Source organism: Dendrobates tinctorius, unplaced genomic scaffold (genome assembly GCF_039654945.1).
Source record: "Dendrobates tinctorius isolate UK_male_01 unplaced genomic scaffold, ASM3965494v1 ptg000418l, whole genome shotgun sequence".
NCBI lineage: Eukaryota > Metazoa > Chordata > Amphibia > Anura > Dendrobatidae > Dendrobates > Dendrobates tinctorius.
The window spans coordinates 479,135-506,238 of record NW_027362082.1 but is presented as its reverse complement, the minus strand read 5'-3'; the positions used below and the strand labels follow the sequence as shown (position 1 = coordinate 506,238).

Genomic DNA, 27,104 nt, shown 5'->3' with positions numbered 1-27,104 from the left:
AGGGATCGGGGGATGACGGTATCATTGTATGTGTCAGGTTCCTATAAGGTGTCAGGAGGTCGCTGTCTATTTCTCCATGGAGGAGTGGGAGTATTTAGAAGGACACAGCGATCTGTACAAGAACGTCATAATGGAGGTTCCCCAGCGCCTCACATCTCCAGGTAATAGACAGGGCTAAATACACACGGCCTATAATTATCTGTATGTAGAGAATGAATTCAGTCCCTGTATGTGTTTCCTCCAGATCTATCCAGTAAGAGGACAACACCAGAGAGATGTCCCCGTCCTCTTCTTCCACAGGACTGTAAACAAGAGGATCCCAGTGCTCCTCAGGATCATCAGGTAGATGGAGAGAAGGTGTCAGGAGATCTCCCCTATGATGTGTAGACGGCTGTGAAGGTCTTGTGCTCAGTCTTGTTTTATCCACCAGTGTTATATGTTTTATACCTGTGTAATGAGAACGGTGGAGATGGCAGGATTAGAGCTGATCATAGATGGGACTTCTCCATCTGTCGGTGACTTTTACAATATTTGTTTCAGGGTGAAGATCTGACCCATATTAATACTACAGAGACATATGTAAGAGATGATGAGCGGTGTAAAGAGGAGATTCCCACATATGACTACCCAGGTGAGTAGTAACCACTGAATGTAGAGAAGTCACAGATTCCTCTCAGTCACCGGCTGTGGTTGCTTTATCGGTGGTGTAGTCCGGCCGTATTACCATGATCACCATTTTGCCTCTAGTACCACAACATTCTCCTCCACCCAAAACTGTTCATTGATTTTGGACATTGAAATCCCTTTTCTATAGAACTTACAACCTGGTAGATCCACCTACCCCCTGGGATTAGGAGACGCTGACTGTTACCTGCCCAGATCTGTAACTAAATCCAAATGACAGCGTACGTAGAATGTGCTGACAAGATAGAAAATCACTTGTAGAAAAATCTTATGCTGGGCCTGTAAGAGAAAGCGGAGGGTAATGATGCTGTTGGCTTCCTAGATCCCTGAGATCTTATCGGATGAATCTTCTCTCCCTTCTGTGCTGCTGAATGTCTCATGGTCCCTACAAGACCAGGTCCAGTCTTTCTGGCCAAACATCTCTTTTATGATCCACAACAGTAAATGTGCAGTGAGGCCAAGTGTGAATTTCTGTACAATAACAGCAGAGTTTCCCTTTATCCTGACTTTCCAATTTGTATTAAAACTACCGTATTTTTCGGACTATAAGACACACTTTTATCCTTCAAAAATGTGGAGGAAAATGGGGGTTGCGTCTTATAGTCCGGATGTACCGGCTCTGGCTTTGGTGTGGAGGTGAGGGAACTGCATCAGCGGAGCAGCGGGTCACAGGAGGCTGGAGCCGGTGACTGCGGCTAAATCTTGTTCCCGCTGCTAAAGAGAAATGAATATTCACTGCATTACACGCCCATGGGCTTGGAGGGCAATGAATATTCATTTCTCTTTAATAATAGTATCTTGAGATGATTAGCCCCTAACCCCGGTCCTGGTATGCATGGCCCCATCCTTATAATTGGCCCCCACCCCCGTCCCCATCCTGGTATCCATGGTCCCATCAGAAAACATTAAAAAACAAATCATTACACTTACCCCGCGCTCCCTCGCAGCGTCCTGCTCCGGTGCCAGCAACTGCTATATGCTTGTAAGCAGCGCATGGCAGGGACGTGCACGCAAAGGGCAGTGAGTATTCATTGCTCTTCAGTAGCGCGCAGTGTCAGCCACCGGCTTCCTGCTGCTACCGGCGGTCACGTGTGCCGCTACTTAAGAGAAATGAATATTCATGAATGCTCACTGTTCTCAGCGCTGCTTACAAGCAAATAGCAGATGCTGGCACCAGAGGTAAGCGTAATGGTTTGGTTTTTTTTTTAATGTTTTGTGATGGGCCATGCACACCAGGATAGGAATGGGGGTGGGGGCTTCTTATAAGGATGGGGCCCTACATACCAGGACGAAATAAGTCACTGAATACCAGGACGAGATGGGGTCCATGCATACCAGGATAAGGTTGGGGCCATGCTTTCCAGGATAGGGATGATGGGGCCATGCATACCAGGATAGCGATGAGGTGCCATGCATACTAGGATGAGATGGGGCCCTGCATACCAGGATGAGATGGGGCCATGCCTACTAGGACAAGATGGGGACCCTGCATACCAGGATTGGGATGGGACCATGCATACTAGAACGAGATGGGGACCCTGCATACAAGGATAGGGATGGGACCATGCATACTAGAACGAGATGGGGACCCTGCATACAAGGATAGGGATGGGACCATGCATACCAGGACAAGATGGGAGCTCTGCATACCAGGATAGGGATGGGATCATGCATACCAGGACAAGATGGGGACCCTGCATACCAGGATTGGGATGAGGCCATGCATACCAGGATAGAGATGAGTGGGCCATGTGTATCAGAATGGGTATGAGGGGACCATATATACCAGGATAGGGGATATTAAGTACAGAATTGACCACATTTTTTGCTTCAATTTTTTTTCCTAATTTCATTCTCTAAAACCTAGGTGCGTCTTATGGTCCAAAAAATACAGTAATTTCAAGGAGGATTGTGATAATCTCCAGGACAAACATTCCACCTGTGCCATGATAGATCTCTAAGCTGTGTGTGGCTGATGGCTGTAATATACATTTATTCCCGCCTGCAGGAGATGTGTTGGCTCCAGCCCTGGTGTCATAGATTTACTAAACGTCATGAATTCCAATATGTTTTCCATCCTAAGGAATTCAGATAACTGCACAATCTCTCCTGAAATGGGGGCGCTAATACTTTCTCTACTCCTCCGGTCAGGACTCATAGTGGCTGCAATGGTCCACCATAAATGAGTGCAACTCGTTTAGTGTTCTCCCCTTGTACATACGTTGTTGGGGATGTAACATATTTTTTTATTCTGTCTTTTTTTTATAACCTGTTCATTCTGTATGATAGTTTGATTGTGGTGGGATCGGCCTTCCTGCCTAATGTGAGTCTGTAACTCCCTGATAGTCTTGAAAAAAATCTCTCCATTGCCTCTTCCAAATGCCTAAGATCTAAATTTAAAGGGATCCTGTCAGCCGGATTGTGCACAGTAACCTACAGACACTCAGGTCAGCGTCGTTATACTGATTACAGTGATACCTGGTGATGAAATCCGTCTTGTGGTTTATGTTTAATCTGTATTTGTAGTCTTCAGTTAATGAGATTCTCGTGCTCTGGGGCGGGGCTGTGGGCGGAGCTTTATATGATGGTCTGTTTACATATGCATCTGTATTGGCTTATGACAGGTCGCTGACCCCTCACTGACCTGCCCACATTATTACATAATGCATATAATAGTGTTGATATTATTGGTGATTATGCCTATAATATTGTGGCTATTGTGAGGCTTAGAAAAAAGAAATTACAAATGACACTGGCGGCGCCTGGCCAGTAGCATCTATCTCTTACTTATAGATGGTACTGCGCAGGCGCCACCATCGCCGGTGACATTTTTCTGGATGTAATTTTTTATGTAAAATAGAGGGCAGGTCACTGAAGGGTCAGTGTCATAAGCCAATACAGATGAATATATATGCAGAGCACCACATAAGGCCCCTCCCACAGCCCAACCCACAGCCACTCCCACAATCCCACCCCGAAGCACAAGAATCTCATTAACTGAAAACTACAAATACAGATTAAACAATAACCAGCCCGCAGCTGCCCAGAAAACCCAGAAATTCCGACACTTTGCCCGGCTCTTCCTACTTACCCTGTGTTTTGTTTTATCTCTAATAAAAGACTTTATTCTGGCTGTGATTTATTTACCATATATCTATAGGATTAGTAATGGATAGGTGTCTTACTCTCCATTACTAAGCCGTGGGCTTGATGTCACCTGACAATACAACCCCACAAATAAGAAGCCCACTTGCCATCACTACAGGGCAAGTGGGAAGAGCCGGGCAAAGCACCAGAATAGGCGCATTTAATAGATTTTCCTTTTCTGGGCAGCTGCAGGCTGCTATTTTTAGGCTGGGGGGTCAATATCTATGGCCCCTTACAAGCCTGAGAATACTAGCCCCCAGTTGTCAGCTTTAGCAAGGCTGGTTGTCAAAAATGGAGGGGAACTCACGCCGTTTTTTTAAATTATTTAATTAATTAAAAAAACTGTTTGGACCCCTCTATTCTTGAAAACCAGCCTTGCCAAAGCTGACAGATGAGGGTTGCAGCCCCCAGTTGTGAGTTTTTCCGGACTGGTTATAGAAAATAAAAGGGAACGCACGCCGTTTTTTCATTCCTTTATTTAGTTATAGCGCAGGCGGCGGGTGAGGAATACTCCCATCATCTGCTCCTGCTGTCATTGTTCTTAGCATCAGGTGTAGGTTGATGGGAGTAATAGTCATCATTCTTACTTTAATATAACTATCATTATTCTCCCCGCCGGCAGAGCAGGGGAGAATGATGTGAGCGTCTTCAGCACCCGCTGCCGGGGAACAGCGCTTACTGTAGCGCTTCTTCCCTGTCGGCCGTCCTTGTGGTACTGATGCTGCACTAGGGCGGCACACGGTTGTCACACATGTGCCACAAGTATTACACACATGGACATCTCCGGTACCGGAAATATCAGGACGTGTGAAACCGGCCTTATACACAGTTCTCTTTAAATGCCTAATATTTCTTCTTGAAACTCATCTGACAGAAAATATTGGAGCTTAGGATAGTATAGATTGTGAAGTCTCCGAGACCCATACTCTAGTTACACCAGAGAGGTTTCACCACTAGTTACTCATTTAGTACTGATGGAGACTGTGGAGTTTGATCATTTCAGTAGTTCCTAATCAGGCCCCATTATTAACCCCTTCCTGCCATCCGACGTACTATCCCGTCCACGGTACCCGGGCCCGTATGACCGGGGACGGGATAGTACGTCGGGCCCTTTAATGCGATACCGCGACTAAAGTCGCGGTGATCGCATTAAAATTCCGACGCCATCTCACCTTAGAAAAGATGGCGTCGGCATCCCGGGCTGCGATCCCGCCCCCCCCGGCATCCAGAGCGCTGTGATTGGCTGTTCAATTCTGAACAGCCAATCGCAGCGTTTCTCATTGTTTCAGCCAATCAGCTTGGCTGAAACAATGATGTCCTAGGCGGGGATCGAGTACCGATGTACTCGATCCTAGAGCCGGTGCCTGGCAACGCCAGGCACCGGCAAAAAGCACCCGGATTGGCGCGATCGCCGATCTGATCGATCGCGCCAATCGCAGTGCACAGCGGCGCTATATCGCCGCTGTGCCCTGCCAGAACCGGCCAGGATCGGTGCTATATTAGCACCGATCATGCTGGAGCCTGATGCAGGCCCAGTAGGGCCTGCAGGAGTTGGCTGGCGCGATCGATTAGATCGGCGATCGCGCCAACCACAGGGCACAGCTGCGGTCACCATGTGATCGCTCTGTGCCCTGCTGGTGACCTGGGCATGACCTGCCTAGTAATCGGAGCTGTGAGCTCCGATTCTAGGCAGTTGCCATGGTCACCAGGCAGATCAGGGATTGGTGGGATCGATGTAATCATTCGATCCCACCAATGACAGGTCACAGCAGCGATGTGACCGCTCTGTGACCTGCCCCCTGACCTGCCTCTGACCTGTCTGACCTGTCTGCAGGGGTCCTCACTCTAGCTGAGGATTCCTGCAGAGAAGTCGGACGCAGCAAGAGCTCCTGTGCTGGGTATTGTGGTGCCACAGCTTGTAGCATCACAATCCCTGCAGAAGAAAGAAGAAGAAGAAGAAAGAAAACTACAATTGTAAGTGTTAATTGATCCCTGATCCCCTGCCCAATCTATCTTCACCCCCCCAATCTATCTTCATCCCCCCTCCACCCCCCCTCTTACCCCCCTTTTACCCCCCTCCACCCCACTTTTGCGTCACCTCCGTGCGCAGCCGGCGAGCGTTGATCGGTGACGCAGTTCACCGATCAACACTCGCGCTCGCTTTTTTTTCCTTAGCCCCCTTTGCGCCACTTCCGTTCACACATTCCGCAGCCGCAAAAGTTGGATAAGTGACACACGTCACTTATCCAAGCTTGTGCCTGCCGTTTTTCATTTTTTTCACCCCCCTTTGTGCCACCTAACTACAACCCTAACTGTTGATCCCTGCCCAATCTCTCTTCTTCCACCCCAATCCCCCCATCCCCCTTCCCCCTATTTTTACCCCCCTCCACCCCACTTTTGCGCCACCTCCGTGCGCAGCCGCCGAGCGTTGATTGGTGACGCAGTTCACCGATCAACACTTGAGCTCGCTTTTTTTTCCTTAGCCCCTCCGTACACACATCCCGCAGCTGCGAAACTTGGATAAGTGACACAGTTCACTTATCAGAGTTTGCCGTTTTCCTTTTTTTTTTTTTTCCACCCCCCCCTTGCGCCACCCCGTGCGCACATCCAGCAGCCTAGTTTTGATAAGTGACACTTATCAGCTAGGGCCTGCTGTTTTATACTTTTTTCCACAGCTTTTTCTTTACAGAAAGTTTACACCAATCACTCCCCCCCCCCCCCTCACGTACACATACAGTTTTCAATAAAGTGTACACCCAAGCACCATATTTACACAAAAATGTCATCAAATTCATCCCAACAGCGCTATTCAGTGGAGGAGGCATATGCTTTACTTGCCTCCGAAACTGATAGCGATTTGGATGACGATCCGACTTTTCTTTATTTTTCGGATTCTTCATCCTCTTCTTCTTCCTCTTCTCCCTCCTCATCTTCCTCCTCGGGTCCTGCGGAACCGCCACGCAGACGCTCCAGGACAGAAGATGAGGCCGCGCCCACCATGCCCGCAGCTGACCCAGTGCTCCCCGTATGGACCTCGCCCCCCGAAAATTACGAGCCACTGATTCCTGATTTTGTGGCAGAATCAGGAATCAAGTTTGACACCACCGGCCTCACAGAAATTGACTTTTTCAAAGTCTTTTTCTCTGAGGATTTTGTTAACCTCATGGTGGAGCAAACTAATTTGTACGCTCGTCAATTTTTGGAGCAAAACCCGCTTTCAACATTTTCAAACTGGTCTCCTGTAGACGCAGTTGAAATGACGCAGTTTTGGGGCCTGGTCCTCCATATGGGGATACTGAAGAAACCGGAAATTCGGCAATATTGGAGTGTTGATATTTTATACAACACTCCAGTGTTCCGAATGGTCATGGCCCGGACGCGTTTTGAGGCCATCCACAAGTTTCTGCATTATACTGATAATGCAGCGTGTCCCGCACAAGATGACCCCAACTTTGACCGTCTGTTCAAAGTTCGGCCGGTCATCGAACACTTCAACAAAAAGTTTGCTGAAGTGTACGTGCCCCAAAGGGACATCTGCGTGGATGAGTCCTTGGTTCACTTCAAGGGAAGGCTGCGATTCCGTCAATACCTGCCCAGTAAGAGGGCCAGGTACGGAATCAAACTCTATAAGTTGTGTGAGAGTACCTCAGGGTACACCCACAAGTTTAGAGTTTACGAAGGGAAGGACACCCGGATTGAACCCCCTGAGTGTCCTCCTTTCCTGGGAGTGAGTGGGAAAATTGTGTGGGATTTGGTGCACCCACTGCTGGATAAAGGTTATCACCTCTACACTGATAACTTTTATACCAGCATCCCACTATACAAATCCCTCTCTGAGCGACGTACCGCAGCCTGCGGTACTGTCCGCAAAAATCAGAGAGGCCTCCTGAAGACGCTACTTGGGCAGATGCTCCGAAAAGGTGAGAGCAGAGCCCAATGTAGCGACCACCTGCTGGTGGTCAAGTACAAGGACAAGAGAGATGTCCATCTCTTGACCACCATACACGGTGATGGCAGTACCCTCTGCACTGTACGGGGTACCTCTACACAGGTCCTCAAACCGACATGTGTAGTGGGGTACAACAAAAAAATGGGGGGAGTTGATCTCTCCGATCAACTCCTCCAACCGTACAATGCATTGAGGAAGGCCAAGGTGTGGTACAAAAAGCTGGCCGTGCACATCGTCCAAATGGCAATGCTCAACGCATTCCTGCTGTCACAATGTGCATGCCCCAGCGATACGGCGTACCTTCATTTCCAGGAGGTAGTGGTTAAGGCCATGATGTTTGGCGCTCAGGAAGGAGCGGGCCCCAGTGCTTCAGGAACTGAAGGTGCTCGTATTGTCCCAGGTCAGCATTTTCCGGGGGTGGTCCCGCCAACCCCAAGAAAAGGTAAGCCGCAAAAAAGGTGTCGAGTGTGTTACAAAAAAGGAATACGCAGGGACACCACTTACCAGTGCGACACCTGCCCCGAAAAACCTGGCCTGTGCATGAAGGATTGCTTCAAATTGTACCACACCTCCATGCACTACTAATTTGCATTAGATTAGTTGGGGGCACATCTAGATTTGTTCATTGGGGGTCTAGTATCCAAAATGATGTCATATGTGGGTTTTTTTCCTGTTTAGGCACATCAGGGACTCTGCAAATGGAACATGACGCCAGCAGACCATCAAAGTCTGCATTCCAAAACAACACTACTTCCCTTTCGAGCCCCAACGTGTGCCTAAACAGTTTTTTCCCACATGTGGGGTACCAGAGTACCCAGGACAAATTGGACAACGACTTTTGGGGTCCAATTTCTCCTGTTACTCTTGGGAAAATTAAAAATTGGGGACTAAATGATCATTTATGTGGGAACAAAACAGGATTTTATATTTTCACGCCTGGGCATTATAATCTTTAGTGAAACACTTGGGGGTTCAAAGTGCTCACCACACATCTAGATAAGTTCCTTAGGGGGTCTAGTTTCCAAAATGGGGTCACTTATGGGGGGTTTCTACTGTTTAGGAACATCAAGGGCTCTGCAAATGGAACATGACGCCCGCAGACCATTCCATCAAAGTCTGCTTTCCAAAACGTCATTACTTCCCTTTCGAGCCCTGACGTGTGCCCAAACAGTAGTTTTCTCCCACATGTGGGGTATCAGGGTACTCAGGACAAATTGGACAACAACTTTTGGGGTCCAATTTCTCCTGTTACTCTTGGGAAAATTAAAAATTGGGGACTAAATGATCATTTATGTGGGAACAAAACAGGATTTTATATTTTCACGCCTGGGCATTATAATCTTTAGTGAAACACTTAGGGGTTCAAAGTGCTCACCACACATCTAGATAAGTTCCTTAGGGGGTCTAGTTTCCAAAATGGGGTCACTTATTGGGGGTTTCTACTGTTTAGGAACATCAAGGGCTCTGCAAATGGAACATGACGCCCGCAGACCATTCCATCAAAGTCTGCTTTCCAAAACGTCATTACTTCCCTTTCGAGCCCTGACGTGTGCCCAAACAGTAGTTTTCTCCCACATGTGGGGTATCAGGGTACTCAGGACAAATTGGACAACAACTTTTGGGGTCCAATTTCTCCTGTTACTCTTGGGAAAATTAAAAATTGGGGACTAAATGATCATTTATGTGGGAACAAAACAGGATTTTATATTTTCACGCCTGGGCATTATAATCTTTAGTGAAACACTTGGGGGTTCAAAGTGCTCACCACACATCTAGATAAGTTCCTTAGGGGGTCTAATTTCCAAAATGGGGTCACTTATTGGGGGTTTCTACTGTTTAGGAACATCAAGGGCTCTGCAAATGGAACATGATGCCCACAGACCATTCCATCAAAGTCTGCTTTCCAAAACGTCATTACTTCCCTTTCGAGCCCTGACGTGTGCCCAAACAGTAGTTTTCTCCCACATGTGGGGTATCAGGGTACTCAGGACAAATTGGACAACAACTTTTGGGGTCCAATTTCTCCTGTTACTCTTGGGAAAACAAAATATTGGGGACTAAATGATCATGTTTGTGGAAAAAATATGATTTTTTATTTTCACGCCCGGGTGTTATAAACTTCTGTGAAGCCCTTGGGGGTTCAAAGTGGTCACCACACATCTAGATAAGTTCCTTAGGGGGTCTAGTTTCCAAAATGGGGTCACTTGTGGGGGGTTTCCACTGTTTAGGCACATCAGACGCTCGTCAAACGTGACATGGCGTCCAATCTCAATTCCAGCCAATTTTAGGTTGAAAAAGTCAAACGGGGCTCCTTCCCTTCTGAGCCCTGCCATGTGCCTAAACAGTGGTTCCCCCCCACATATTGGGTATCAGCGTACTCAGGACAAATTTGACAACAACCTTTGGGGTCCAATTTCTCCTGTTACCCTTGGGAAAACAAAATATTGGGGACTAAATGATCATGTTTGTGGAAAAAATATGATTTTTTATTTTCACGCCCGGGTGTTATAAACTTCTGTGAAGCCCTTGGGGGTTCAAAGTGCTCACCACACATCTAGATAAGTTCCTTAGGTGGTCTAGTTTCCAAAATGGGGTCACTTGTGGGGGGTTTCCACTGTTTAGGCACATCAGATGCTCGTCAAACGTGACATGGCGTCCGATCTCAATTCCAGCCAATTTTAGGTTGAAAAAGTCAAACGGGGCTCCTTCCCTTGTGAGCCCTGCCATGTGCCTAAACAGTGGTTCCCCCCCACATATTGGGTATCAGCATACTCAGGACAAATTTGACAAGAACCTTTGGGGTCCAATTTCTCCTGTTACCCTTGGGAAAACAAAATATTGGGGACTAAATGATCATGTTTGTGGAAAAAATGATTTTTTATTTTCACGCCCGGGTGTTATAAACTTCTGTGAAGCCCTTGGGGGTTCAAAGTGGTCACCACACATCTAGATAAGTTCCTTAGGGGGTCTAGTTTCCAAAAGGGGGCCACTTGTGGGGGGTTTCCACTGTTTAGGCACATCAGACGCTTGTCAAACGCGACATGGCGTCCGATCTCAATTCCAGCCAATTTTAGGTTGAAAAAGTCAAACGGGGCTCCTTCCCTTCTGAGCCCTGCCATGTGCCCAAACAGTGGTTCCTCCCCACATATTGGGTATCAGCGTACTCAGGACAAATTTGACAAGAACCTTTGGGGTCCAATTTCTGCTGTTACCCTTGGGAAAACAAAATATTGGTGACTAAATGATCATGTTTGTGGAAAAAATATGATTTTTTATTTTCACTCCCGGGTGTTATAAACTTCTGTGAAGCCCTTGGGGGTTCAAAGTGGTCACCACACATCTAGATAAGTTCCTTAGGGGGTCTAGTTTCCAAAATGGGGTCACTTGTGGGGGGTTTCCACTGTTTAGGCACATCAGACGCTCGTCAAACGTGACATGGCGTCCGATCTCACTTCCAGCCAATTCTAGGTTGAAAAAGTCAAACGGGGCTCCTTCCCTTCTGAGCCCTGCCATGTGCCTAAACAGTGGTTCCCCCCCACATATTGGGTATCAGCGTACTCAGGACAAATTTGACAACAACCTTTGGGGTCCAATTTCTCCTGTTACCCTTGGGAAAACAAAATATTGGGGACTAAATGATCATGTTTGTGGAAAAAATATGATTTTTTATTTTCACGCCTGGGTGTTATAAACTTCTGTGAAGCCCTTGGGGGTTCAAAGTGGTCACCACACATCTAGATAAGTTCCTTAGGGGGTCTAGTTTCCAAAATGGGGTCACTTGTGGGGGGTTTCCACTGTTTAGGCACATCAGACACTCGTCAAACGCGACATGGCGTCCGATCTCAATTCCAGCCAATTTTAGGTTGAAAAAGTCAAACGGGGCTCCTTCCCTTCTGAGCCCTGCCTTGTGCCCAAACAGTGGTTCCCCCCATATATTGGGTATCAGCGTACTCAGGACAAATTTGACAACAACTTTTGGGGTCCAATTTCTCCTGTTACCCTTGGGAAAACAAAATATTGGGGACTAAATGATCATGTTTGTGGAAAAAATATGATTTTTTATTTTCACGCCTGGGTGTTATAAACTTCTGTGAAGCCCTTGGGGGTTCAAAGTGGTCACCACACATCTAGATAAGTTCCTTAGGGGGTCTAGTTTCCAAAATGGGGTCACTTGTGGGGGGTTTCCACTGTTTAGGCACATCAGACACTCGTCAAACGCGACATGGCGTCCGATCTCAATTCCAGCCAATTGTAGGTTGAAAAAGTCAAACGGGGCTCCTTCCCTTCTGAGCCCTGCCTTGTGCCCAAACAGTGGTTCCCCCCCATATATTGGGTATCAGCGTACTCAGGACAAATTTGACAACAACTTTTGGGGTCCAATTTCTCCTGTTACCCTTGGGAAAATAAAAAAATTGTTGCTAAAATATTATTTTTGTGACTAAAAAGTTAAATGTTCATTTTTTCCTTCCACGTTGCTTCTGCTCCTGTGAAGCACCTGAAGGGTTAATAATCTTCTTGAATGTAGTTTTGAGTAGCTTCAGGGGTGCAGTTTTTAGAATGGTGTCACTTTTGGGTATTTTCTGCCATATAGACCCCTCAAAGTGACTTCAAATGTGAGGTGGTCCCTAAAAAAAATGGTTTTGTAAGTTTTGTTGTAAAAATTAGAAATCGCTTGTCAAATTTTAACCCTTATAACTTCCTAACAAAAAAAAATGTTGTTTCCCAAATTGTGCTGGTGTAAAGTAGACATGTGGGAAATGTTATTTAGTAACTATTTTGTGTCACATATTTCTCTGTTTTAAGGGCATACAAATTCAAAGTTTGAAAATTGCAAAATTTTCAAAAGTTTTGCCATATTTCTGTTTTTTTCATAAATAAACGCAAGTTATAGCGAAAATTTTTTACCACTAAAGTGAAGTACAATATGTCACGAGAAAACAATCTCAGAATCGCCTAGATCCGTTGAAGCGTTCCAGAGTTATAACCTCATAAAGGGACAGTGGTCAGAATTGTAAAAATTGGCCCGGTCATGAACGTGCAAACCACCCTTGGGGGTGAAGGGGTTAATATCTGACGTGTGTCACTTTATGTGGTGATAAATTCTTCACAAAGGATAATAGAAAACAACTGGATCTTACAAATTATTTTCCAGCTTCGCACTATACCCTACATACGATTGTACACTACTGTCTGGGCACATGGCAGTGTTCAGAAGGGAAGGAGCGCCATTTAGCTATTTGAATGAAGATCTAGCTGGAATAGTTTGCAGACACAATGTATTGGGAGCACTGTTCATGGTCACCTGGCAGCTCAAAAGAAGTCCACCATGAACATGCTTGGCTCTATCTTCTCTGCTTTCCATATCCCAAGGATTGCCTTGCTCATCGCCCTTTAATACCATTACATGAATCTGGACTTACACTGGGACCCCTAGGCTTGGACCATGGTGTTACCTGCTATTCTGTGCTGTTAGATGGCAAGAAGAATAGTCAGATAGCTGGGTTAGAACCAGAAGGACAGAATCAGAAGACACAAGAGTAGTCAGTAAACGGGCCACGGTCACAGCAGGAAACAAATACACAAGCCGCAAGCTGAGCACAGAGGACTCAACCAGAGGAGAACAGCGCTGTATCTGGCAGATTCCGGCCATGTGCTTTGCGCTTTAGTAAGGTGTGGTACTTTCCAATTGGCTGAAGTAGGGAGCAGATTACTCCAGCTGGACAGCAGGAACAGATCCCAGATGAGATTGGACACACCATATGCAGAAGCCCTAACTAGTGTTGAGCGATACCTTCCGATATCGGGAAATATAGGATCGGATTGGATCGTACCGATACCCCAAAAATATCGGGTATCGCCGATTCAGATACCGGAAACCCATGCAAGTCAATGGGGCACAAATATCGGAATGAAAATAAACCCTTTCTTTCCTTGCACATCCAGTTCGGGAGGGGGGAAGAGTGTGGGCGGAGGCTGTGCGTGTGTGTGTGTGTGCAGGCGGGGTCTGTGCGGGCCTGCCGGAGGTCTGTGCGGGCCTGCCGGGGGTCTGTGTGGGCCTGTAGGGGGTCTGTACGGGCCTTCCGGGGGTCTGTGCAGGCCTTCCGGGGGTCTGTACGGGCCGGCCGGGGGTCTGTGCGGGCCTGTAGGTTGTGTGTGTGGGCCTGTCGGTTGTGTGTGTGTGCAGGCATCGTCCGATGGGACTACAAGTCCCATCGGGTGATGCCTGCTACAATGATAGTGATTGACACATTAGCCAATGATGGGACAGTAGTAGTCCCATCATCCGGCTAATGTGTTGAATGTAAAAAAAAAAAAAAAAGCATACATACTACATATATACTACATTCATACAACATGCTACATACATACAACATACATACTACATACAATACATTCACATAGACATACAGTACATACAGTTGTGGCCAAAAGTATTGACACCCCTGCAATTCTGTCAGATAATACTCAGTTTCTTCCTGAAAATGATTGCAAACACAAATTCTTTGATATTATTATCTTCATTTAATTTGTCTTAAATGAAAAAACACAAAAAGAATTGTCCTAAAGCCAAATTGGATATAATTCCACACCAAACATAAAAGAGGGTGGACAAAAGTATTGGCACTGTTCGAAAAATCAAGTGATGCTTCTCTAATTTGTGTAATTAACAGCACCTGTAACTTACCTGTGGCACCTAACAGGTGTTGGCAATAACTAAATCACACTTGCAGCCAGTTGACATGGATTAAAGTTGACTCAACCTCTGTCCTGTGTCCTTGTGTGTACATTGAGCATGGAGAAAAGAAAGAAGACCAAAGAACTGTCTGAGGACTTGAGAAACCAAATTGTGAGGAAGCATGAGCAATCTCAAGGCTACAAGTCCATCTCCAAAGACCTGAGTGTTCCTGTGTCTACCGTGCGCAGTGAACTGTATAACAGAGTACATACTCACCATCACTTGTCACTTTGATCCCCGAAGCCAGTGTCATCTATAAAAAATATTAAAATAACAAACAACCAATATACTCCCTGGTCCGCAGAAATCCACGAGTGTCCCACGACGATCTCCCGTGGAGAGCAGCAGCATCAGCTGATGCGACTGCCCTCTAGGGGCTCCAGGAATACAATGACGGGAGGTAGGCATTCCTCCGCCACTGTAAAAAAAATAGTCCCTAGTCTCACTTTTGGCATTGCTGTGTGAGAAAGTTCCCACGCAGCTTTTGCCATAAAGTGAGACTAGTGAACTATAGTAACCTCTCAGTGATGCACTGCAGGAGATCGTCGTGGGACACTAGTGGATTTCTGCGGATCACAGAGTATATTGGTTGTTTGTTATTTTAATATTTTTTACAGATGACACTGGCTTCGGGGATCAAAGTGACAAGTGATGGTGAGTATGTACTCTATGTTATATGTACTGTATGTCTATATGTATGTATTGTATGTTGTATGAATGAAGTATATATGTAGTAAGTATGTATTATGTAGTATGTATGTTGTATGAATGTAGTATGTATGGTTGTATGAATGTAGTATATATGTAGTATGTATGTTGTATGAATGTAGTATGTATGTATGTTGTATGAATGTTGTGTGTATATATGTAGTATGTATGAATGTAGTATATATGTAGTATGTTGTATGAATGTAGTATGTATGTTGTATGAATGTTGTGTATATATGTAGTATGTATGTATGTTGTATGAATGTAGTATATATGTAGTAAGTATGTATGTTGTATGAATGTAGTATATATAGTATGTATGAATGTAGTATGTATGCATGTTGTATGTATGTAGTATGTATAGTTTTTTTTTTTTTTTACATTCAACACATTAGCCGGATGATGGGACTACTACTGTCTCATCATTGGCTAATGTGTCAATCACTGTCATTGTAGCAGGCATAGCCCGATGGGACTTGCAGTCCCGTCGGATGATGCCTGCACACACACACAACCCCCGGCAGGCCCGCACAGACCCCCGGCAGGCCCGCACAAACCGCGCATCATGATGACATCATTTCAGCAGTCAATCACAGCCATGCCATTAGTTAACATGGCTAACACAACTGGCTCATGTATTATGGGAACTTCCGATTCCGGTATTCGATAGTGTAAAAATATCGGAACTCCGATAAAGCGAATATCAGCCGATACCCGATATTTGCAGTATCGGAATGCTCAACACTAGACCTAACATAACTAAATGACAGAAAACCAGAACAATCGAAATCCCCATAAAGTGATTCTATTTTATAAATTAATTCACTGAGGGTTATAATCCTTAGGAGGAGTGAATATTTTGACTCCACAGCCACTTTCTGCAAATTAACACGCAGTGGATGTTGGAGAGTGAAAATTACACATTACCCATTTTATTACCCAGCACATAGTGCCCAGATTGTGCTCCAGGAGACACACACCGCAAATTAAGTGGATTCTTCTCACTATAATATTACTAAATACAGGGATCCTAAATAGAGTTGAGCGACTTTTGGTTTTTTAGGGTCGCGTTTCGTTTCGTGAAACCCGACTTTTCCAAAAGTCGGGTCGAGCAAGATCGTCCGATGATAGGGAAAAGTCGGGGTCGTCCCGAAACACGAAACCCAATGTAAGTCAATGGGGAATAAAAGTCAGCAGTGAGAGGAGTACAGGAAACACACCAACAGTGCCCATTTGAATGCCAAAAGCATCAATTCTTCTTACTTAAGCTTGTCAACCTTAATTAACTTCATAATACAAGTTATGCACTGAAAAATGGGGGTTATTTGGCTACAGTTGTGGGGGGAGGGCTGGCTCCAGGTTTTCATGTGCCCTGGGAGAAAGAGCGCCCCTTTAACACATACCACAACTCATCATGCTCCGATACGGCAGAGAAATAGCGGTATATAGTACAATGAAAAATACTTCACTTTTTACATCTCATGACGAGGCCCATCTATTTCTCCATACAGAATCATTGGTCCCATATAATGTTTGAAACAGTATATGATGAGCTCCACATAATGCTACAGTATATGTTGGTCCCCATGGATGAAGCTCCACTGTCTTATGGGCCCAAATAATGCTCCAAACATAATGGGCCCCATTTCTAATGCTCTAGTGTATAATGGGCCCTGTAAATGCTGCTCCAGTGTCTGATGTCCACCTTTGGAATGTTCCAGTGTATGGTGGGCCCCATCTATCATTCTCCAGAGTATAGTGCTCCCCAAAAATTGCTGTCCCAACATTGAAAACAATCAAATAAGTCTCCTCGCTAGGGAATCCCTGTACTTGTCTGGACTCCTCGTCGTCCCCATCTTCCATCTCACTGCACAGTATTTCAACTTTGCAAGTGCTGTGATCCTGAGCAAGCAGGGGGGGCCCACTCGTTGGCGACGGCACTGGCACAGAGCCCCTGATAGTACGGTGGTGTGTCTGATGGCGGGTGGGCCGAACCTGCACTTTCATCTTCAGCTTCCTCTTTGTCACCGTGTAAGATGGAACTGTATATGGGAAGGGTAACCTGAGTTTCATCAGGGTCAGATTCAGGCCGTGTAGCGTGCGAGGGGAATGTAGTGGTCTGGGTCAATGTACCAGCAGATTCATCGAGCAGTGGCTGGGCATCAGTGCACTTGTGTCGCCCCCAGGAGTACGGTCGCCACAGTGGCATTACCTTCTTCCTAGGGAGTGTGATGTCATGCTTGGGAGCAACGAACGATCTCTCTAGCAGGTTAACTGATTGGGCGGCGTTATTCCCACGAGTCATGACCCTCCAAACAGCGTTCATGAAGGCAAAGTGTTTGTTTTACGTGGGCAGTATGGTTGCAAAGCTGAACCTTAAAGGAATGTCCAGAAGGGCACCACCAGGAGTGGAGCCTACAGTTAAATTCGACTCCACCTGGGAAACCTCAACCATGCCAGCTACAGAACAGATGCACACATTGCAAGCTTAATTCCGTTAACGAACGAGACTCCGTCATGCCCCGCGGTCCAAGTCCGGCTTACTAGAGGGACACGTGAGGCTCTGGCACATGAGATTGGCCAATAACTGGTGTGTCATGCCCTTACATGTCCGTGGCTGCATGTGCGCTACACTGAAAAGGCCAGCGTTTGTCGCTCACAGGTGCAGATAACCCGCTGAACAACGTTAGTGATGGGGATCTGTGATTACAATTATTACCCGCGAACAATGATTTCCCAGTAAGTGCAGGTCAACTGCAGTTCCGGAATTAGGCCTAACCGTCATTCCTGAAAAAATGAAAAACTTACGTGTGCAAACCACAGGTGCTGTAGCTTGCTTAACAGCTCGCCAGCCGTTCTCACGCCCAGTATGGATTGCATGTGATTGCACAAAGGTTAGAAAGGGTACCATATCCCCGGATAACATGTATGGATAGCGTACACATTCAAAATATATGTCTATACATCAGGAGGCAGGCTCAGACGGTGTTAGGCCCAGTATGGATTGCACGTGATTGCACAAAGGTGAGAAAGGGTACCGTATCCCCAGATAACATGTATGGATAGCGTACACATTCAAAATATATGTCTATACATCAGGAGGCAGGCTCAGACGGTGTTAGGCCCAGTATGGATTGCACGTGATTGCACAAAGGTGAGAAAGGGTACCGTATCCCCAGATAACATGTATGGATAGCGTACACATTCAAAATATATGTCTATACATCAGGAGGCAGGCTCAGACGGTGTTAGGCCCAGTATGGATTGCACGTGATTGCACAAAGGTGAGAAAGGGTACCGTATCCCCAGATAACATGTATGGATAGCGTACACATTCAAAATATATGTCTATACATCAGGAGGCAGGCTCAGACGGTGTTAGGCCCAGTATGGATTGCACGTGATTGCACAAAGGTTAGAAAGGGTACCGTATCCCCGGATAACATGTATGGATAGCATACACATTAAAAAGATATGTCTATACATCAGGAGGCAGGCTCAGACGGTGTCAGGCCCAGTATGGATTGCACGTGATTGCACAAAGGTGAGAAAGGGTACCGTATCCCCAGATAACATGTATGGATAGCATACACATTCAAAATATATGGCTATACATCAGGAGGCAGGCTCAGACGGTGTCAGGCCCAGTATGGATTGCACGTGATTGCACAAAGGTGAGAAAGGGTTCCGTATCCTCAGATAACATGTATGGATAGCGTACACATTCAAAATATATGTCTATACATCAGGAGGCAGGCTCAGACGGTGTCAGGCCCAGTATGGATTGCACGTGATTGCACAAAGGTGAGAAAGGGTACCGTATCCCCAGATAACATATATGGATAGCGTACACATTCAAAATATATGTCTATACATCAGGAGGCAGGCTCAGACGGTGTTAGGCCCAGTATGGATTGCACGTGATTGCACAAAGGTTAGAAAGGGTACCGTATCCTCAGATAACATGTATGGATAGCGTACACATTCAAAATATATGTCTATACATCATGAGGCAGGCTCAGACGGTGTTAGGCCCAGTATGGATTGCACGTGATTGCACAAAGGTGAGAAAGGGTACCGTATCCCCAGATAACATGTATGGATAGCATACACATTCAAAATATATGTCTATACATCAGGAGGCAGGCTCAGACGGTGTTAGGCCCAGTATGGATTGCACTTGATTGCACAAAGGTGAGAAAGGGTACCGTATACCCAGATAACATGTATGGATAGCGTACACATTCAAAATATATGTCTATACATCAGGAGGCAGGCTCAGACGGTGTTAGGCCCAGTATGGATTGCACGTGATTGCACAAAGGTGAGAAAGGGTACCGTATCCCCAGATAACATGTATGGATAGCGTACACATTCAAAATATATGTCTATACATCAGGAGGCAGGCTCAGACGGTGTTAGGCCCAGTATGGATTGCACGTGATTGCACAAAGGTTAGAAAGGGTACCGTATCCCCAGATAACATGTATGGATAGCGTACACATTCAAAATATATGTCTATACATCAGGAGGCAGGCTCAAACGGTGTCAGGCCCAGTATGGATTTGACGGCCCAGACTACACAGCGGAGGAGCAGGGAGAGGTAAAGATTGCAAATGCTGGGGCCCCGCCCAAGCAAGGGGGGCCCACTCGTGGGCGTCGGTACTGGCACTGGGCCCCTCATAGTACGGCGGTGTGTCTGACGGCGGGTGTGCACCACCACCGTCAGAGACACTTGATTGCACTATGAGGGACCCTGTGCCAGTGCCCACGCCCAAGATTCGGCCTACCCACCTGTCCAGGGCAACGGCACTCGCACGGTGTCGTGCGCTAGGTGGTGACTCCGGCCATGGGGGGGGAGGCAGCACAGTTAGGGAGTTTTAGAAAGTGGCATATGTTGATGTTGGACATTCAGCTGATGCAAAAGGTGAAATAGGTCAAGACCCAGGAATAGGTGGACCAAAGCAAGCCATTTTTCTGTCACCCTATGTGTCATCAGGGGAAGGTGGGACAAAATCCTTGGAAACCCATGCGTGGTTCATTTTAATGAAGGTTAGATCATCCACATTTTGGGTTGACAGACGGGTCCTTTTTTCTGTCAGGATTGATCCAGCTGCACTGAAGACTCTTTCCGATAGCACACTTGCAGCTGGGCAAGCGAGCTCCTGTAAGGCATATTGTGCCAATTCAGGCCAGGTGTCCAGTTTAGCGGCCCAATAGTCAAAGGGGAATGACCTGTGTGGGAGAACATCGATATGGGAGGAAAAGTAGTTTGTAACCATAGTTGACAACTGCTGTCTCCTGTCACTTTCCATCGATGCAGTATTACCAGTTGTGTGAGCGGTACTTGAAAAATCAGTCCACAACATTGTCATGAAACCCCTGTCTCCAATGCCACTTCTGCTGTGTGCACCACGAACACCTCTGCCAAGCTGACCCCGGCCCGTACGGCTCGTGTGAGAACCATCACCGCTGCTGTGTGCTGGGAATGCCTCAAGCAACCGATTTACCAGAGTTGCTTGTTTATTAGCCAATATTAGGTCAAGGTTCTCCTGTGGCATGATGTTTTGTAATTTGCCTTTATAGCGTGGATCCAGGATGCTGGCCAACCAGTAGTCGTCATCGTTCATCATTTTGGCAATGCGGGGGTCCCTTTTTAGGATCTGCAAGGCATAATCTGACATGTGGGCCAATGTTCCCGGTGTCAATGATGCACTGCGAGTGCTGGTTGGAGGAGCACTTTCTGGCAAATCCACATCCCTCCAGTCATGCACAAACCCTGTACCAGACCTTGCCATGCCAACATTTTCACTTGCCCCACGAGATGCATCCTCCTCCCCTAAGTAATCATCCCCATCATCCTCCTCCTCTTCTTCCTCCACCTCGTCCAGGAGAGATCCCTGAGCAGACAATGGCTGAATGTTATCAAGGATTCCCTCCTCCTCTTCCTCCTCATCAACATTGGCTGCAGAAGCCTGCTCCTTAAGGTGCGTCAAAGTTTGCATGAGCAGACGCATAAGTGGGATGCTCATGCTTAGGATGGCGTCGTCTGCGCTTACCAGCCGTGTGCATTCCTCAAAACACTGAAGGACTTTACAGAGGTCTTTCAGCTTCGACCACTGCACACCTGTCAACTCCATGTCTGCTCTCAAAGTGCCTGGCCGTGTATCCTCCCACAAATGCATTATGGCCTGCCTCTGCTCGCACAGCCGCTCCACCATGTGCAGGGTGGAGTTCCACCTTGTTGCAATGTCGATAATGAGGCGGTGGTTGGGAAGGTGGAGCAATCGCTGCAGCTTCTGCATACGAACGGAGTGTACAGGCGACCGGCGGATGTGCGCGCACAGTCTTCGCACCTTCTGGAGCAGGGCTGTTAACTCCGGATAATTTTTGAGGAAGCACTGCACCACCAGGTTCAAGGTGTGAGCCAAGCAAGGTATGTGGCTGAGTTTTGAAAGGGCTATGGCTGCCACAAAATTACGGCCGTTATCACTAACTACCTTGCCTGCCTCAAGATGTACACTGCCCAGCCATGACTCAGTTTGTCGCTGAAAGTACTCGGCCAGCACCTCGGCGGTGTGTCTGTCGCCCAAACACATCATCTGCAACACAGCCTGCTGACGCTTTCCACTAGCTGCTCGATAGGGGGACACCTCGTGTGCAACAGTGGCAGCTGCAGATGGAGTGCTCGTACGACTGCGCTCTGGACGAGTTTTCGCTTCTGGAGGAGGGTCGAACGCCTACAGCTAACTGTTTCCTATACCGTGGGCTAGGCAGCACTGTCCCACCACCGCTGTCCCCTGTGGACCCTGCATCCACCACATTAACCCAGTGCGCAGTGATGGACACGTAACGGCCCTGGCCATGCCGACTGGACCATGCATCAGTTGTGAGGTGCACCTTTCCGCTCACTGACTGCTTGAGTGCATGGACAATGCGGTCTTTCACATGATGGTGGAGGGCTGGGATGGCTTTGCGAGAGAAGTGGCGACTGGGTAGGTCATAGCGTGGTACTGCATAGGCCATGAGTTCGCGGAAAGCTGCGCTTTCCACCAACCGAAAGGGCATCATCTCAAACGAGATTAGTTTGGCAATGTGGGCGTTCAAACCCAGTGTACGTGGATGAGAGACTGAGTACTTTCTTGACCTATTCATAGTGTCTGGGAGGGTGAGCTGGACTTGAGAGCTGCATATGGTGGAAGTAGCGGTGGACAGGGCGGACTGAGAGAGGGTTGATGATGGTGATGGAGTTGGTGTTCTTTCTGATGGCCTAGAATCAGTCTTTCGTTGATATAACAGTGGGATTCCCTGACTGCTGTGGCCTTGCAACGACACCTCAACATTTGCTGCTGTGCTAACCGGTGGGCTTACAGTGGGGGAAACAATGTAGCGTTGCTGACTACCTTCGTTGTGATCAGTTGCACATGTGGCACTTGAGGTTTGGTGTTGTGTCCACGCTTGCAAGTGCATGCTGGTTAAATGTCTAAGCATGCAACTGGTATTCAAATTTTTCAGATTTTTCCCTCGGCTAAAGGTCTTTGCGCACTTCTTACAGATAACCTTGGCCTGATCATGAGGATTTTGTTCAAAAAAGTGCCACACTGCACTCTTCCTACTTTGGCAGACATTTTGCGGCCTAGCACGCTGTGATCTTTTGACCCTCTGGACAAGCTGTCCAGCAACTCTTTTGATTTTTGGAACCTGTCTTTGGAGTGCTCCGGGCCTGCCAGATAACAGCTGTTGCGATGTCGATGTCTGCTGTGGATGCTCCTCATCTGAGCTATTGGAAGCAGCACCCTCTTCCCCCAATGGATGCCAATCTGGGTCAACAACTGGGTCATCTATCACCTCCTTTTCAATGTCATGTGCACCTTCCTCTGTGTCACCGTGTATGGTGGTATAGTGTGCGGGAAGGGGCACCTGAGTCTCATCAGGGTCAGAATCTGGCTCTGTACACTGCGAGGACAATGTAGTGCTCTGAGTGAATGTACCAGCAGAATCATCCATCAGCGGCTGTGCATCAGTGCACTCCATGTCAGATTCATCTTGGCCTGGGTAATTCACCATTTGACTTGATAATCCAGGCATGGTATGTGAAAACAGCTCCATGGAGTAATCAGTAGTATGGCCTGCGTCATCCTTCAATCTTGGTTGGGGTGAAGGACACAAGGAAAGGTGTGTTTCATGAACATGAGCCTCCAATGACGACTCAGTGCTTTTACTTTTTACAACTGAAGAAGAGGAGGCGATAGAGCTGGAGGCTGAGTCAGCAATGTAAGACAAAACTTTTTCCTGATGCTCTGGCTTTAAAAGCGGTTTGCCAACTCCTAGAAAACTAAGCCTTCGAAGCCTTATGGAGCCAGACGATGACGCAGGCTCAACACCTGCATTTGGTCCTATTTTGCTCTTGCCACTACCATCAGATCCAACACCATCATTACCAGCTGCCAACCCCCGCCCAATTCCACGGCCTCTTCCACCAGCCTTCCTCATTTTTGGTAAAAATGTAGACAAAATCCAACAAACTATATAGTAATGTAAAACAAGGTACAAGGTGTCTATAGGACAGGGGAGATTTTGAATTTCTGCTCACACTAGTGGACACTGGACACTTTTGGATTGTGTGAGGCCCACTGAATATCTGAGCGCTATGTGACAGGCTCGATGGCACAGCTGTGACCAAAGTGACTAGAGGATAAGTGAGATTTTGAATTTCTGCAGACACTTGTGGACACTGGACACTTTTGGATTGTGTGAGGCCCACTGAATATCTGAGCGCTATGTGACAGGCTCGATGGCACAGCTGTGACCAAATGACCAGAGGATAAGTGAGATTTTGAATTTCTGCAGACACTTGTTGACACTGGACACTTTTGGATTGTGTGAGGCCCACTGAATATCTGAGTGCTATGTCACAGGCTCGATGGCACAGCTGTGACCAAAGTGACTAGAGGATAAGTGAGATTTTGAATTTCTGCAGACACTTGTGGACACTGGACACTTTTGGATTGTGTGAGGCCCACTGAATATCTGAGCGCTATGTCACAGGCTCGATGGCACAGCTGTGACCAAAGTGACTAGAGGATAAGTGAGATTTTGAATTTCTGCAGACACTTGTGGACACTGGACACTTTTGGATTGTGTGAGGCCCACTGAATATCTGAGCGCTATGTGACAGGCTCGATGGCACAGCTGTGACCAAAGTGACTAGAGGATAAGTGAGATTTTGAATTTCTGCAGACACTTGTGGACACTGGACACTTTTGGATTGTGTGAGGCCCACTGAATATCTGAGCGCTATGTCACAGGCTCGATGGCACAGCTGTGACCAAAGTGACTAGAGGATAAGTGAGATTTTGAATTTCTGCAGACACTTGTGGACACTGGACACTTTTGGATTGTGTGAGGCCCACTGAATATCTGAGCGCTATGTGACAGGCTCGATGGCACAGCTGTGACCAAAGTGACTAGAGGATAAGTGAGATTTTGAATTTCTGCAGACACTTGTGGACACTGGACACTTTTGGATTGTGTGAGGCCCACTGAATATCTGAGCGCTATGTCACAGGCTCGATGGCACAGCTGTGACCAAAGTGACTAGAGGATAAGTGAGATTTTGAATTTCTGCAGACACTGGACACTTTTGGATTGTGTGAGGCCCACTGAATATCTGAGTGCTATGTCACAGGCAGAAATTGGCTAGTGTATCACAAACTACAAGGTGTATGTAGAATTGGGCAGAGTAGGAATCTCCCTAGAGTACAGGTCTGTAAGAACGGAACATGTCCTCGACTTATTCTCACAGAGTGACACAGATAGCTTCACTGTGGCTGTGATAACAGCCGTTACACGGTACTGTGTGAGGAGCGTACACCGCTGTATGGTGTGAAAAAATGCACGCTCAGTACCTCAGCAGGACAAAAAAAACCAAATTGGGATTGCTTTTAAAAAAGCAGTTTGCAGCTCAGTACCTCAGCAGGACAAAAAAAAAAATTGGGATTGCTTTTAAAAAAGCAGTTTGCAGAGCAGTGGGTAAACAGCAACGCCAGCTGTCAGGAAGCCTTAGAAGGCAGCCCAACAACCAACACCACTGATACACCACAATATAGCCTCCCCTTGCACTGCACACACAGTGACTGGTGTGTTGTACAGGCACAATCGCTAGCAGCAGAAGCAGTTTTTTTTTCTTCCCTGCCTAACACTCTCCCTACAGAATCAGCAGCAACCTCTCCCTATACTGAGATCGGCAGAAGTAAGATGGCGGTCGGCGTGCACGCCCTTTTATACCCCCTGTGACGCCCACCAAAGCAAGCCAATCACTTGCATGCCCTTCTGAAAGATGGTGGTGACCCGTGCCTATGTCATCACGTTGCCCACAGTGTCCGTGGATCCTGATTGGCTGAAAAAGAGCGCAAAACAAACTTTTGAAACGCGACTTTGGCGCGCAAGTCGCCGACCTCGTGGCCGACCTCATTCTAGGGTCGGGTTTCGTTTCATGAAACCCGACTTTGCCCAAAGTCGGCGACTTTTGAAATTTTTCGACCCGTTTCGCTCAACTCTAATCCTAAATGTTGTTTGCGCACATTGCAAGACTCCGAAGTGAAAGCGGATATAACTGGATTGGTTTATGGAAACCTTGTTGCTTTTCAACAGCCTTTGAGCCACTAATAGTGTTTACAGATGATGGACCTGAGTGGGGACTTGTTTTTTGTGAGATGAGAATTGGTATTATTTTCACCTACATAACATTGATTGGTTTCTTTTTATTTGATATTTGGGAGGCAGAATGAACAAACAGTTGAACACCACACACTGCTGGTTCATCCAACAAGGTTTTCTATTAGACTGTGAACTGTCATTGTCTTGGTAAATAATTAAAGTTTTTTACATAGGTTGCCATTTTTATGTACAGTTTAAGTAGAAATGTTCAAAAATATAAAACTTAATATTTTATTAACATTTTTTTTTTTTTTTATCTTCGCAGATGACTGTAGCAGGAGATCAGAGGGACAGCTGACATCTTCAATTTTTAAATCTGATGATCTTGAGATCCTACAAGATACAACTAAAGTGATAGCTATTACTCCAGATATATCATCATCCATTCACAGCAAAGATCTGTCATCTGATCCTATGAAACAGGTCCCATCTTCTGATTCATTACTGACTATTAAGGAAAATCAAAGTCACAAAAGAGGCATTAAAAAACAAACTGCTCCTAAAGGAAAGAAGCCATTTTCATGTTCAGAATGTGGGAAATATTTTGCACAGAAATCAAATTTTGTTACCCACCAGAGAACTCACACAGGGGAGAAGCCTTTTTCCTGTTCAGAATGTGGGAAATCTTTTGCACAGAAATCACAATTGGTTACCCACAAGAGAACTCACACAGGGGAGAAGGCTTTTTCATGTTCAGAATGTGGGAAATGTTTTAACAATAAATCACATTGTGTTAAGCACCAGAGAACTCACACAGGGGAGAAACTATATTCATGTTCAGAATGTGGGAAATGTTTTGTACATAAATCACATTTTGTTATCCACCAAATAACTCACACAGGAGAGAAGCCTTTTTCATGTTCAGAATGTGGGAAATGCTTTAACAATAAATCAAATTTTGTTAAGCACCAGAGAACTCACACAGGGGAGAAGCCATTTTCATGTTCAGAATGTGGGAAACATTTTAACCAGAAAGCGCTTCTTCATCGCCATCAGAGCAGTCACACAGATGAGAAGCCTTTTTTATTTTCTTAATGTGGGAAATATTTTACTTGGAAATCAACTGTTAATAAACATCAGAGACATAACAAAGGGGAGAAGACTTTTTATGTTCATAATGTTGGAATAGTTTTAACCAAAATTAAATCTTCTTAAATGGGT

At 46.4% G+C, this 27,104-nt stretch overlaps 1 protein-coding gene across 1 annotated transcript; it reads left to right on the top strand.

The window, feature by feature from the left end:
• Position 1: 1 nt before the first annotated feature.
• On the top strand, positions 2-27,104 carry LOC141076500 (oocyte zinc finger protein XlCOF8.4-like). The gene is made up of 4 exons (XM_073563983.1): positions 2-161; positions 245-342; positions 541-631; positions 26,209-27,104. The coding sequence occupies exons 1-4, from the start codon at positions 29-31 to the stop codon at positions 26,976-26,978; spliced, it is 1,092 nt and encodes a 363-aa protein (XP_073420084.1). The 5' UTR covers positions 2-28; the 3' UTR covers positions 26,979-27,104.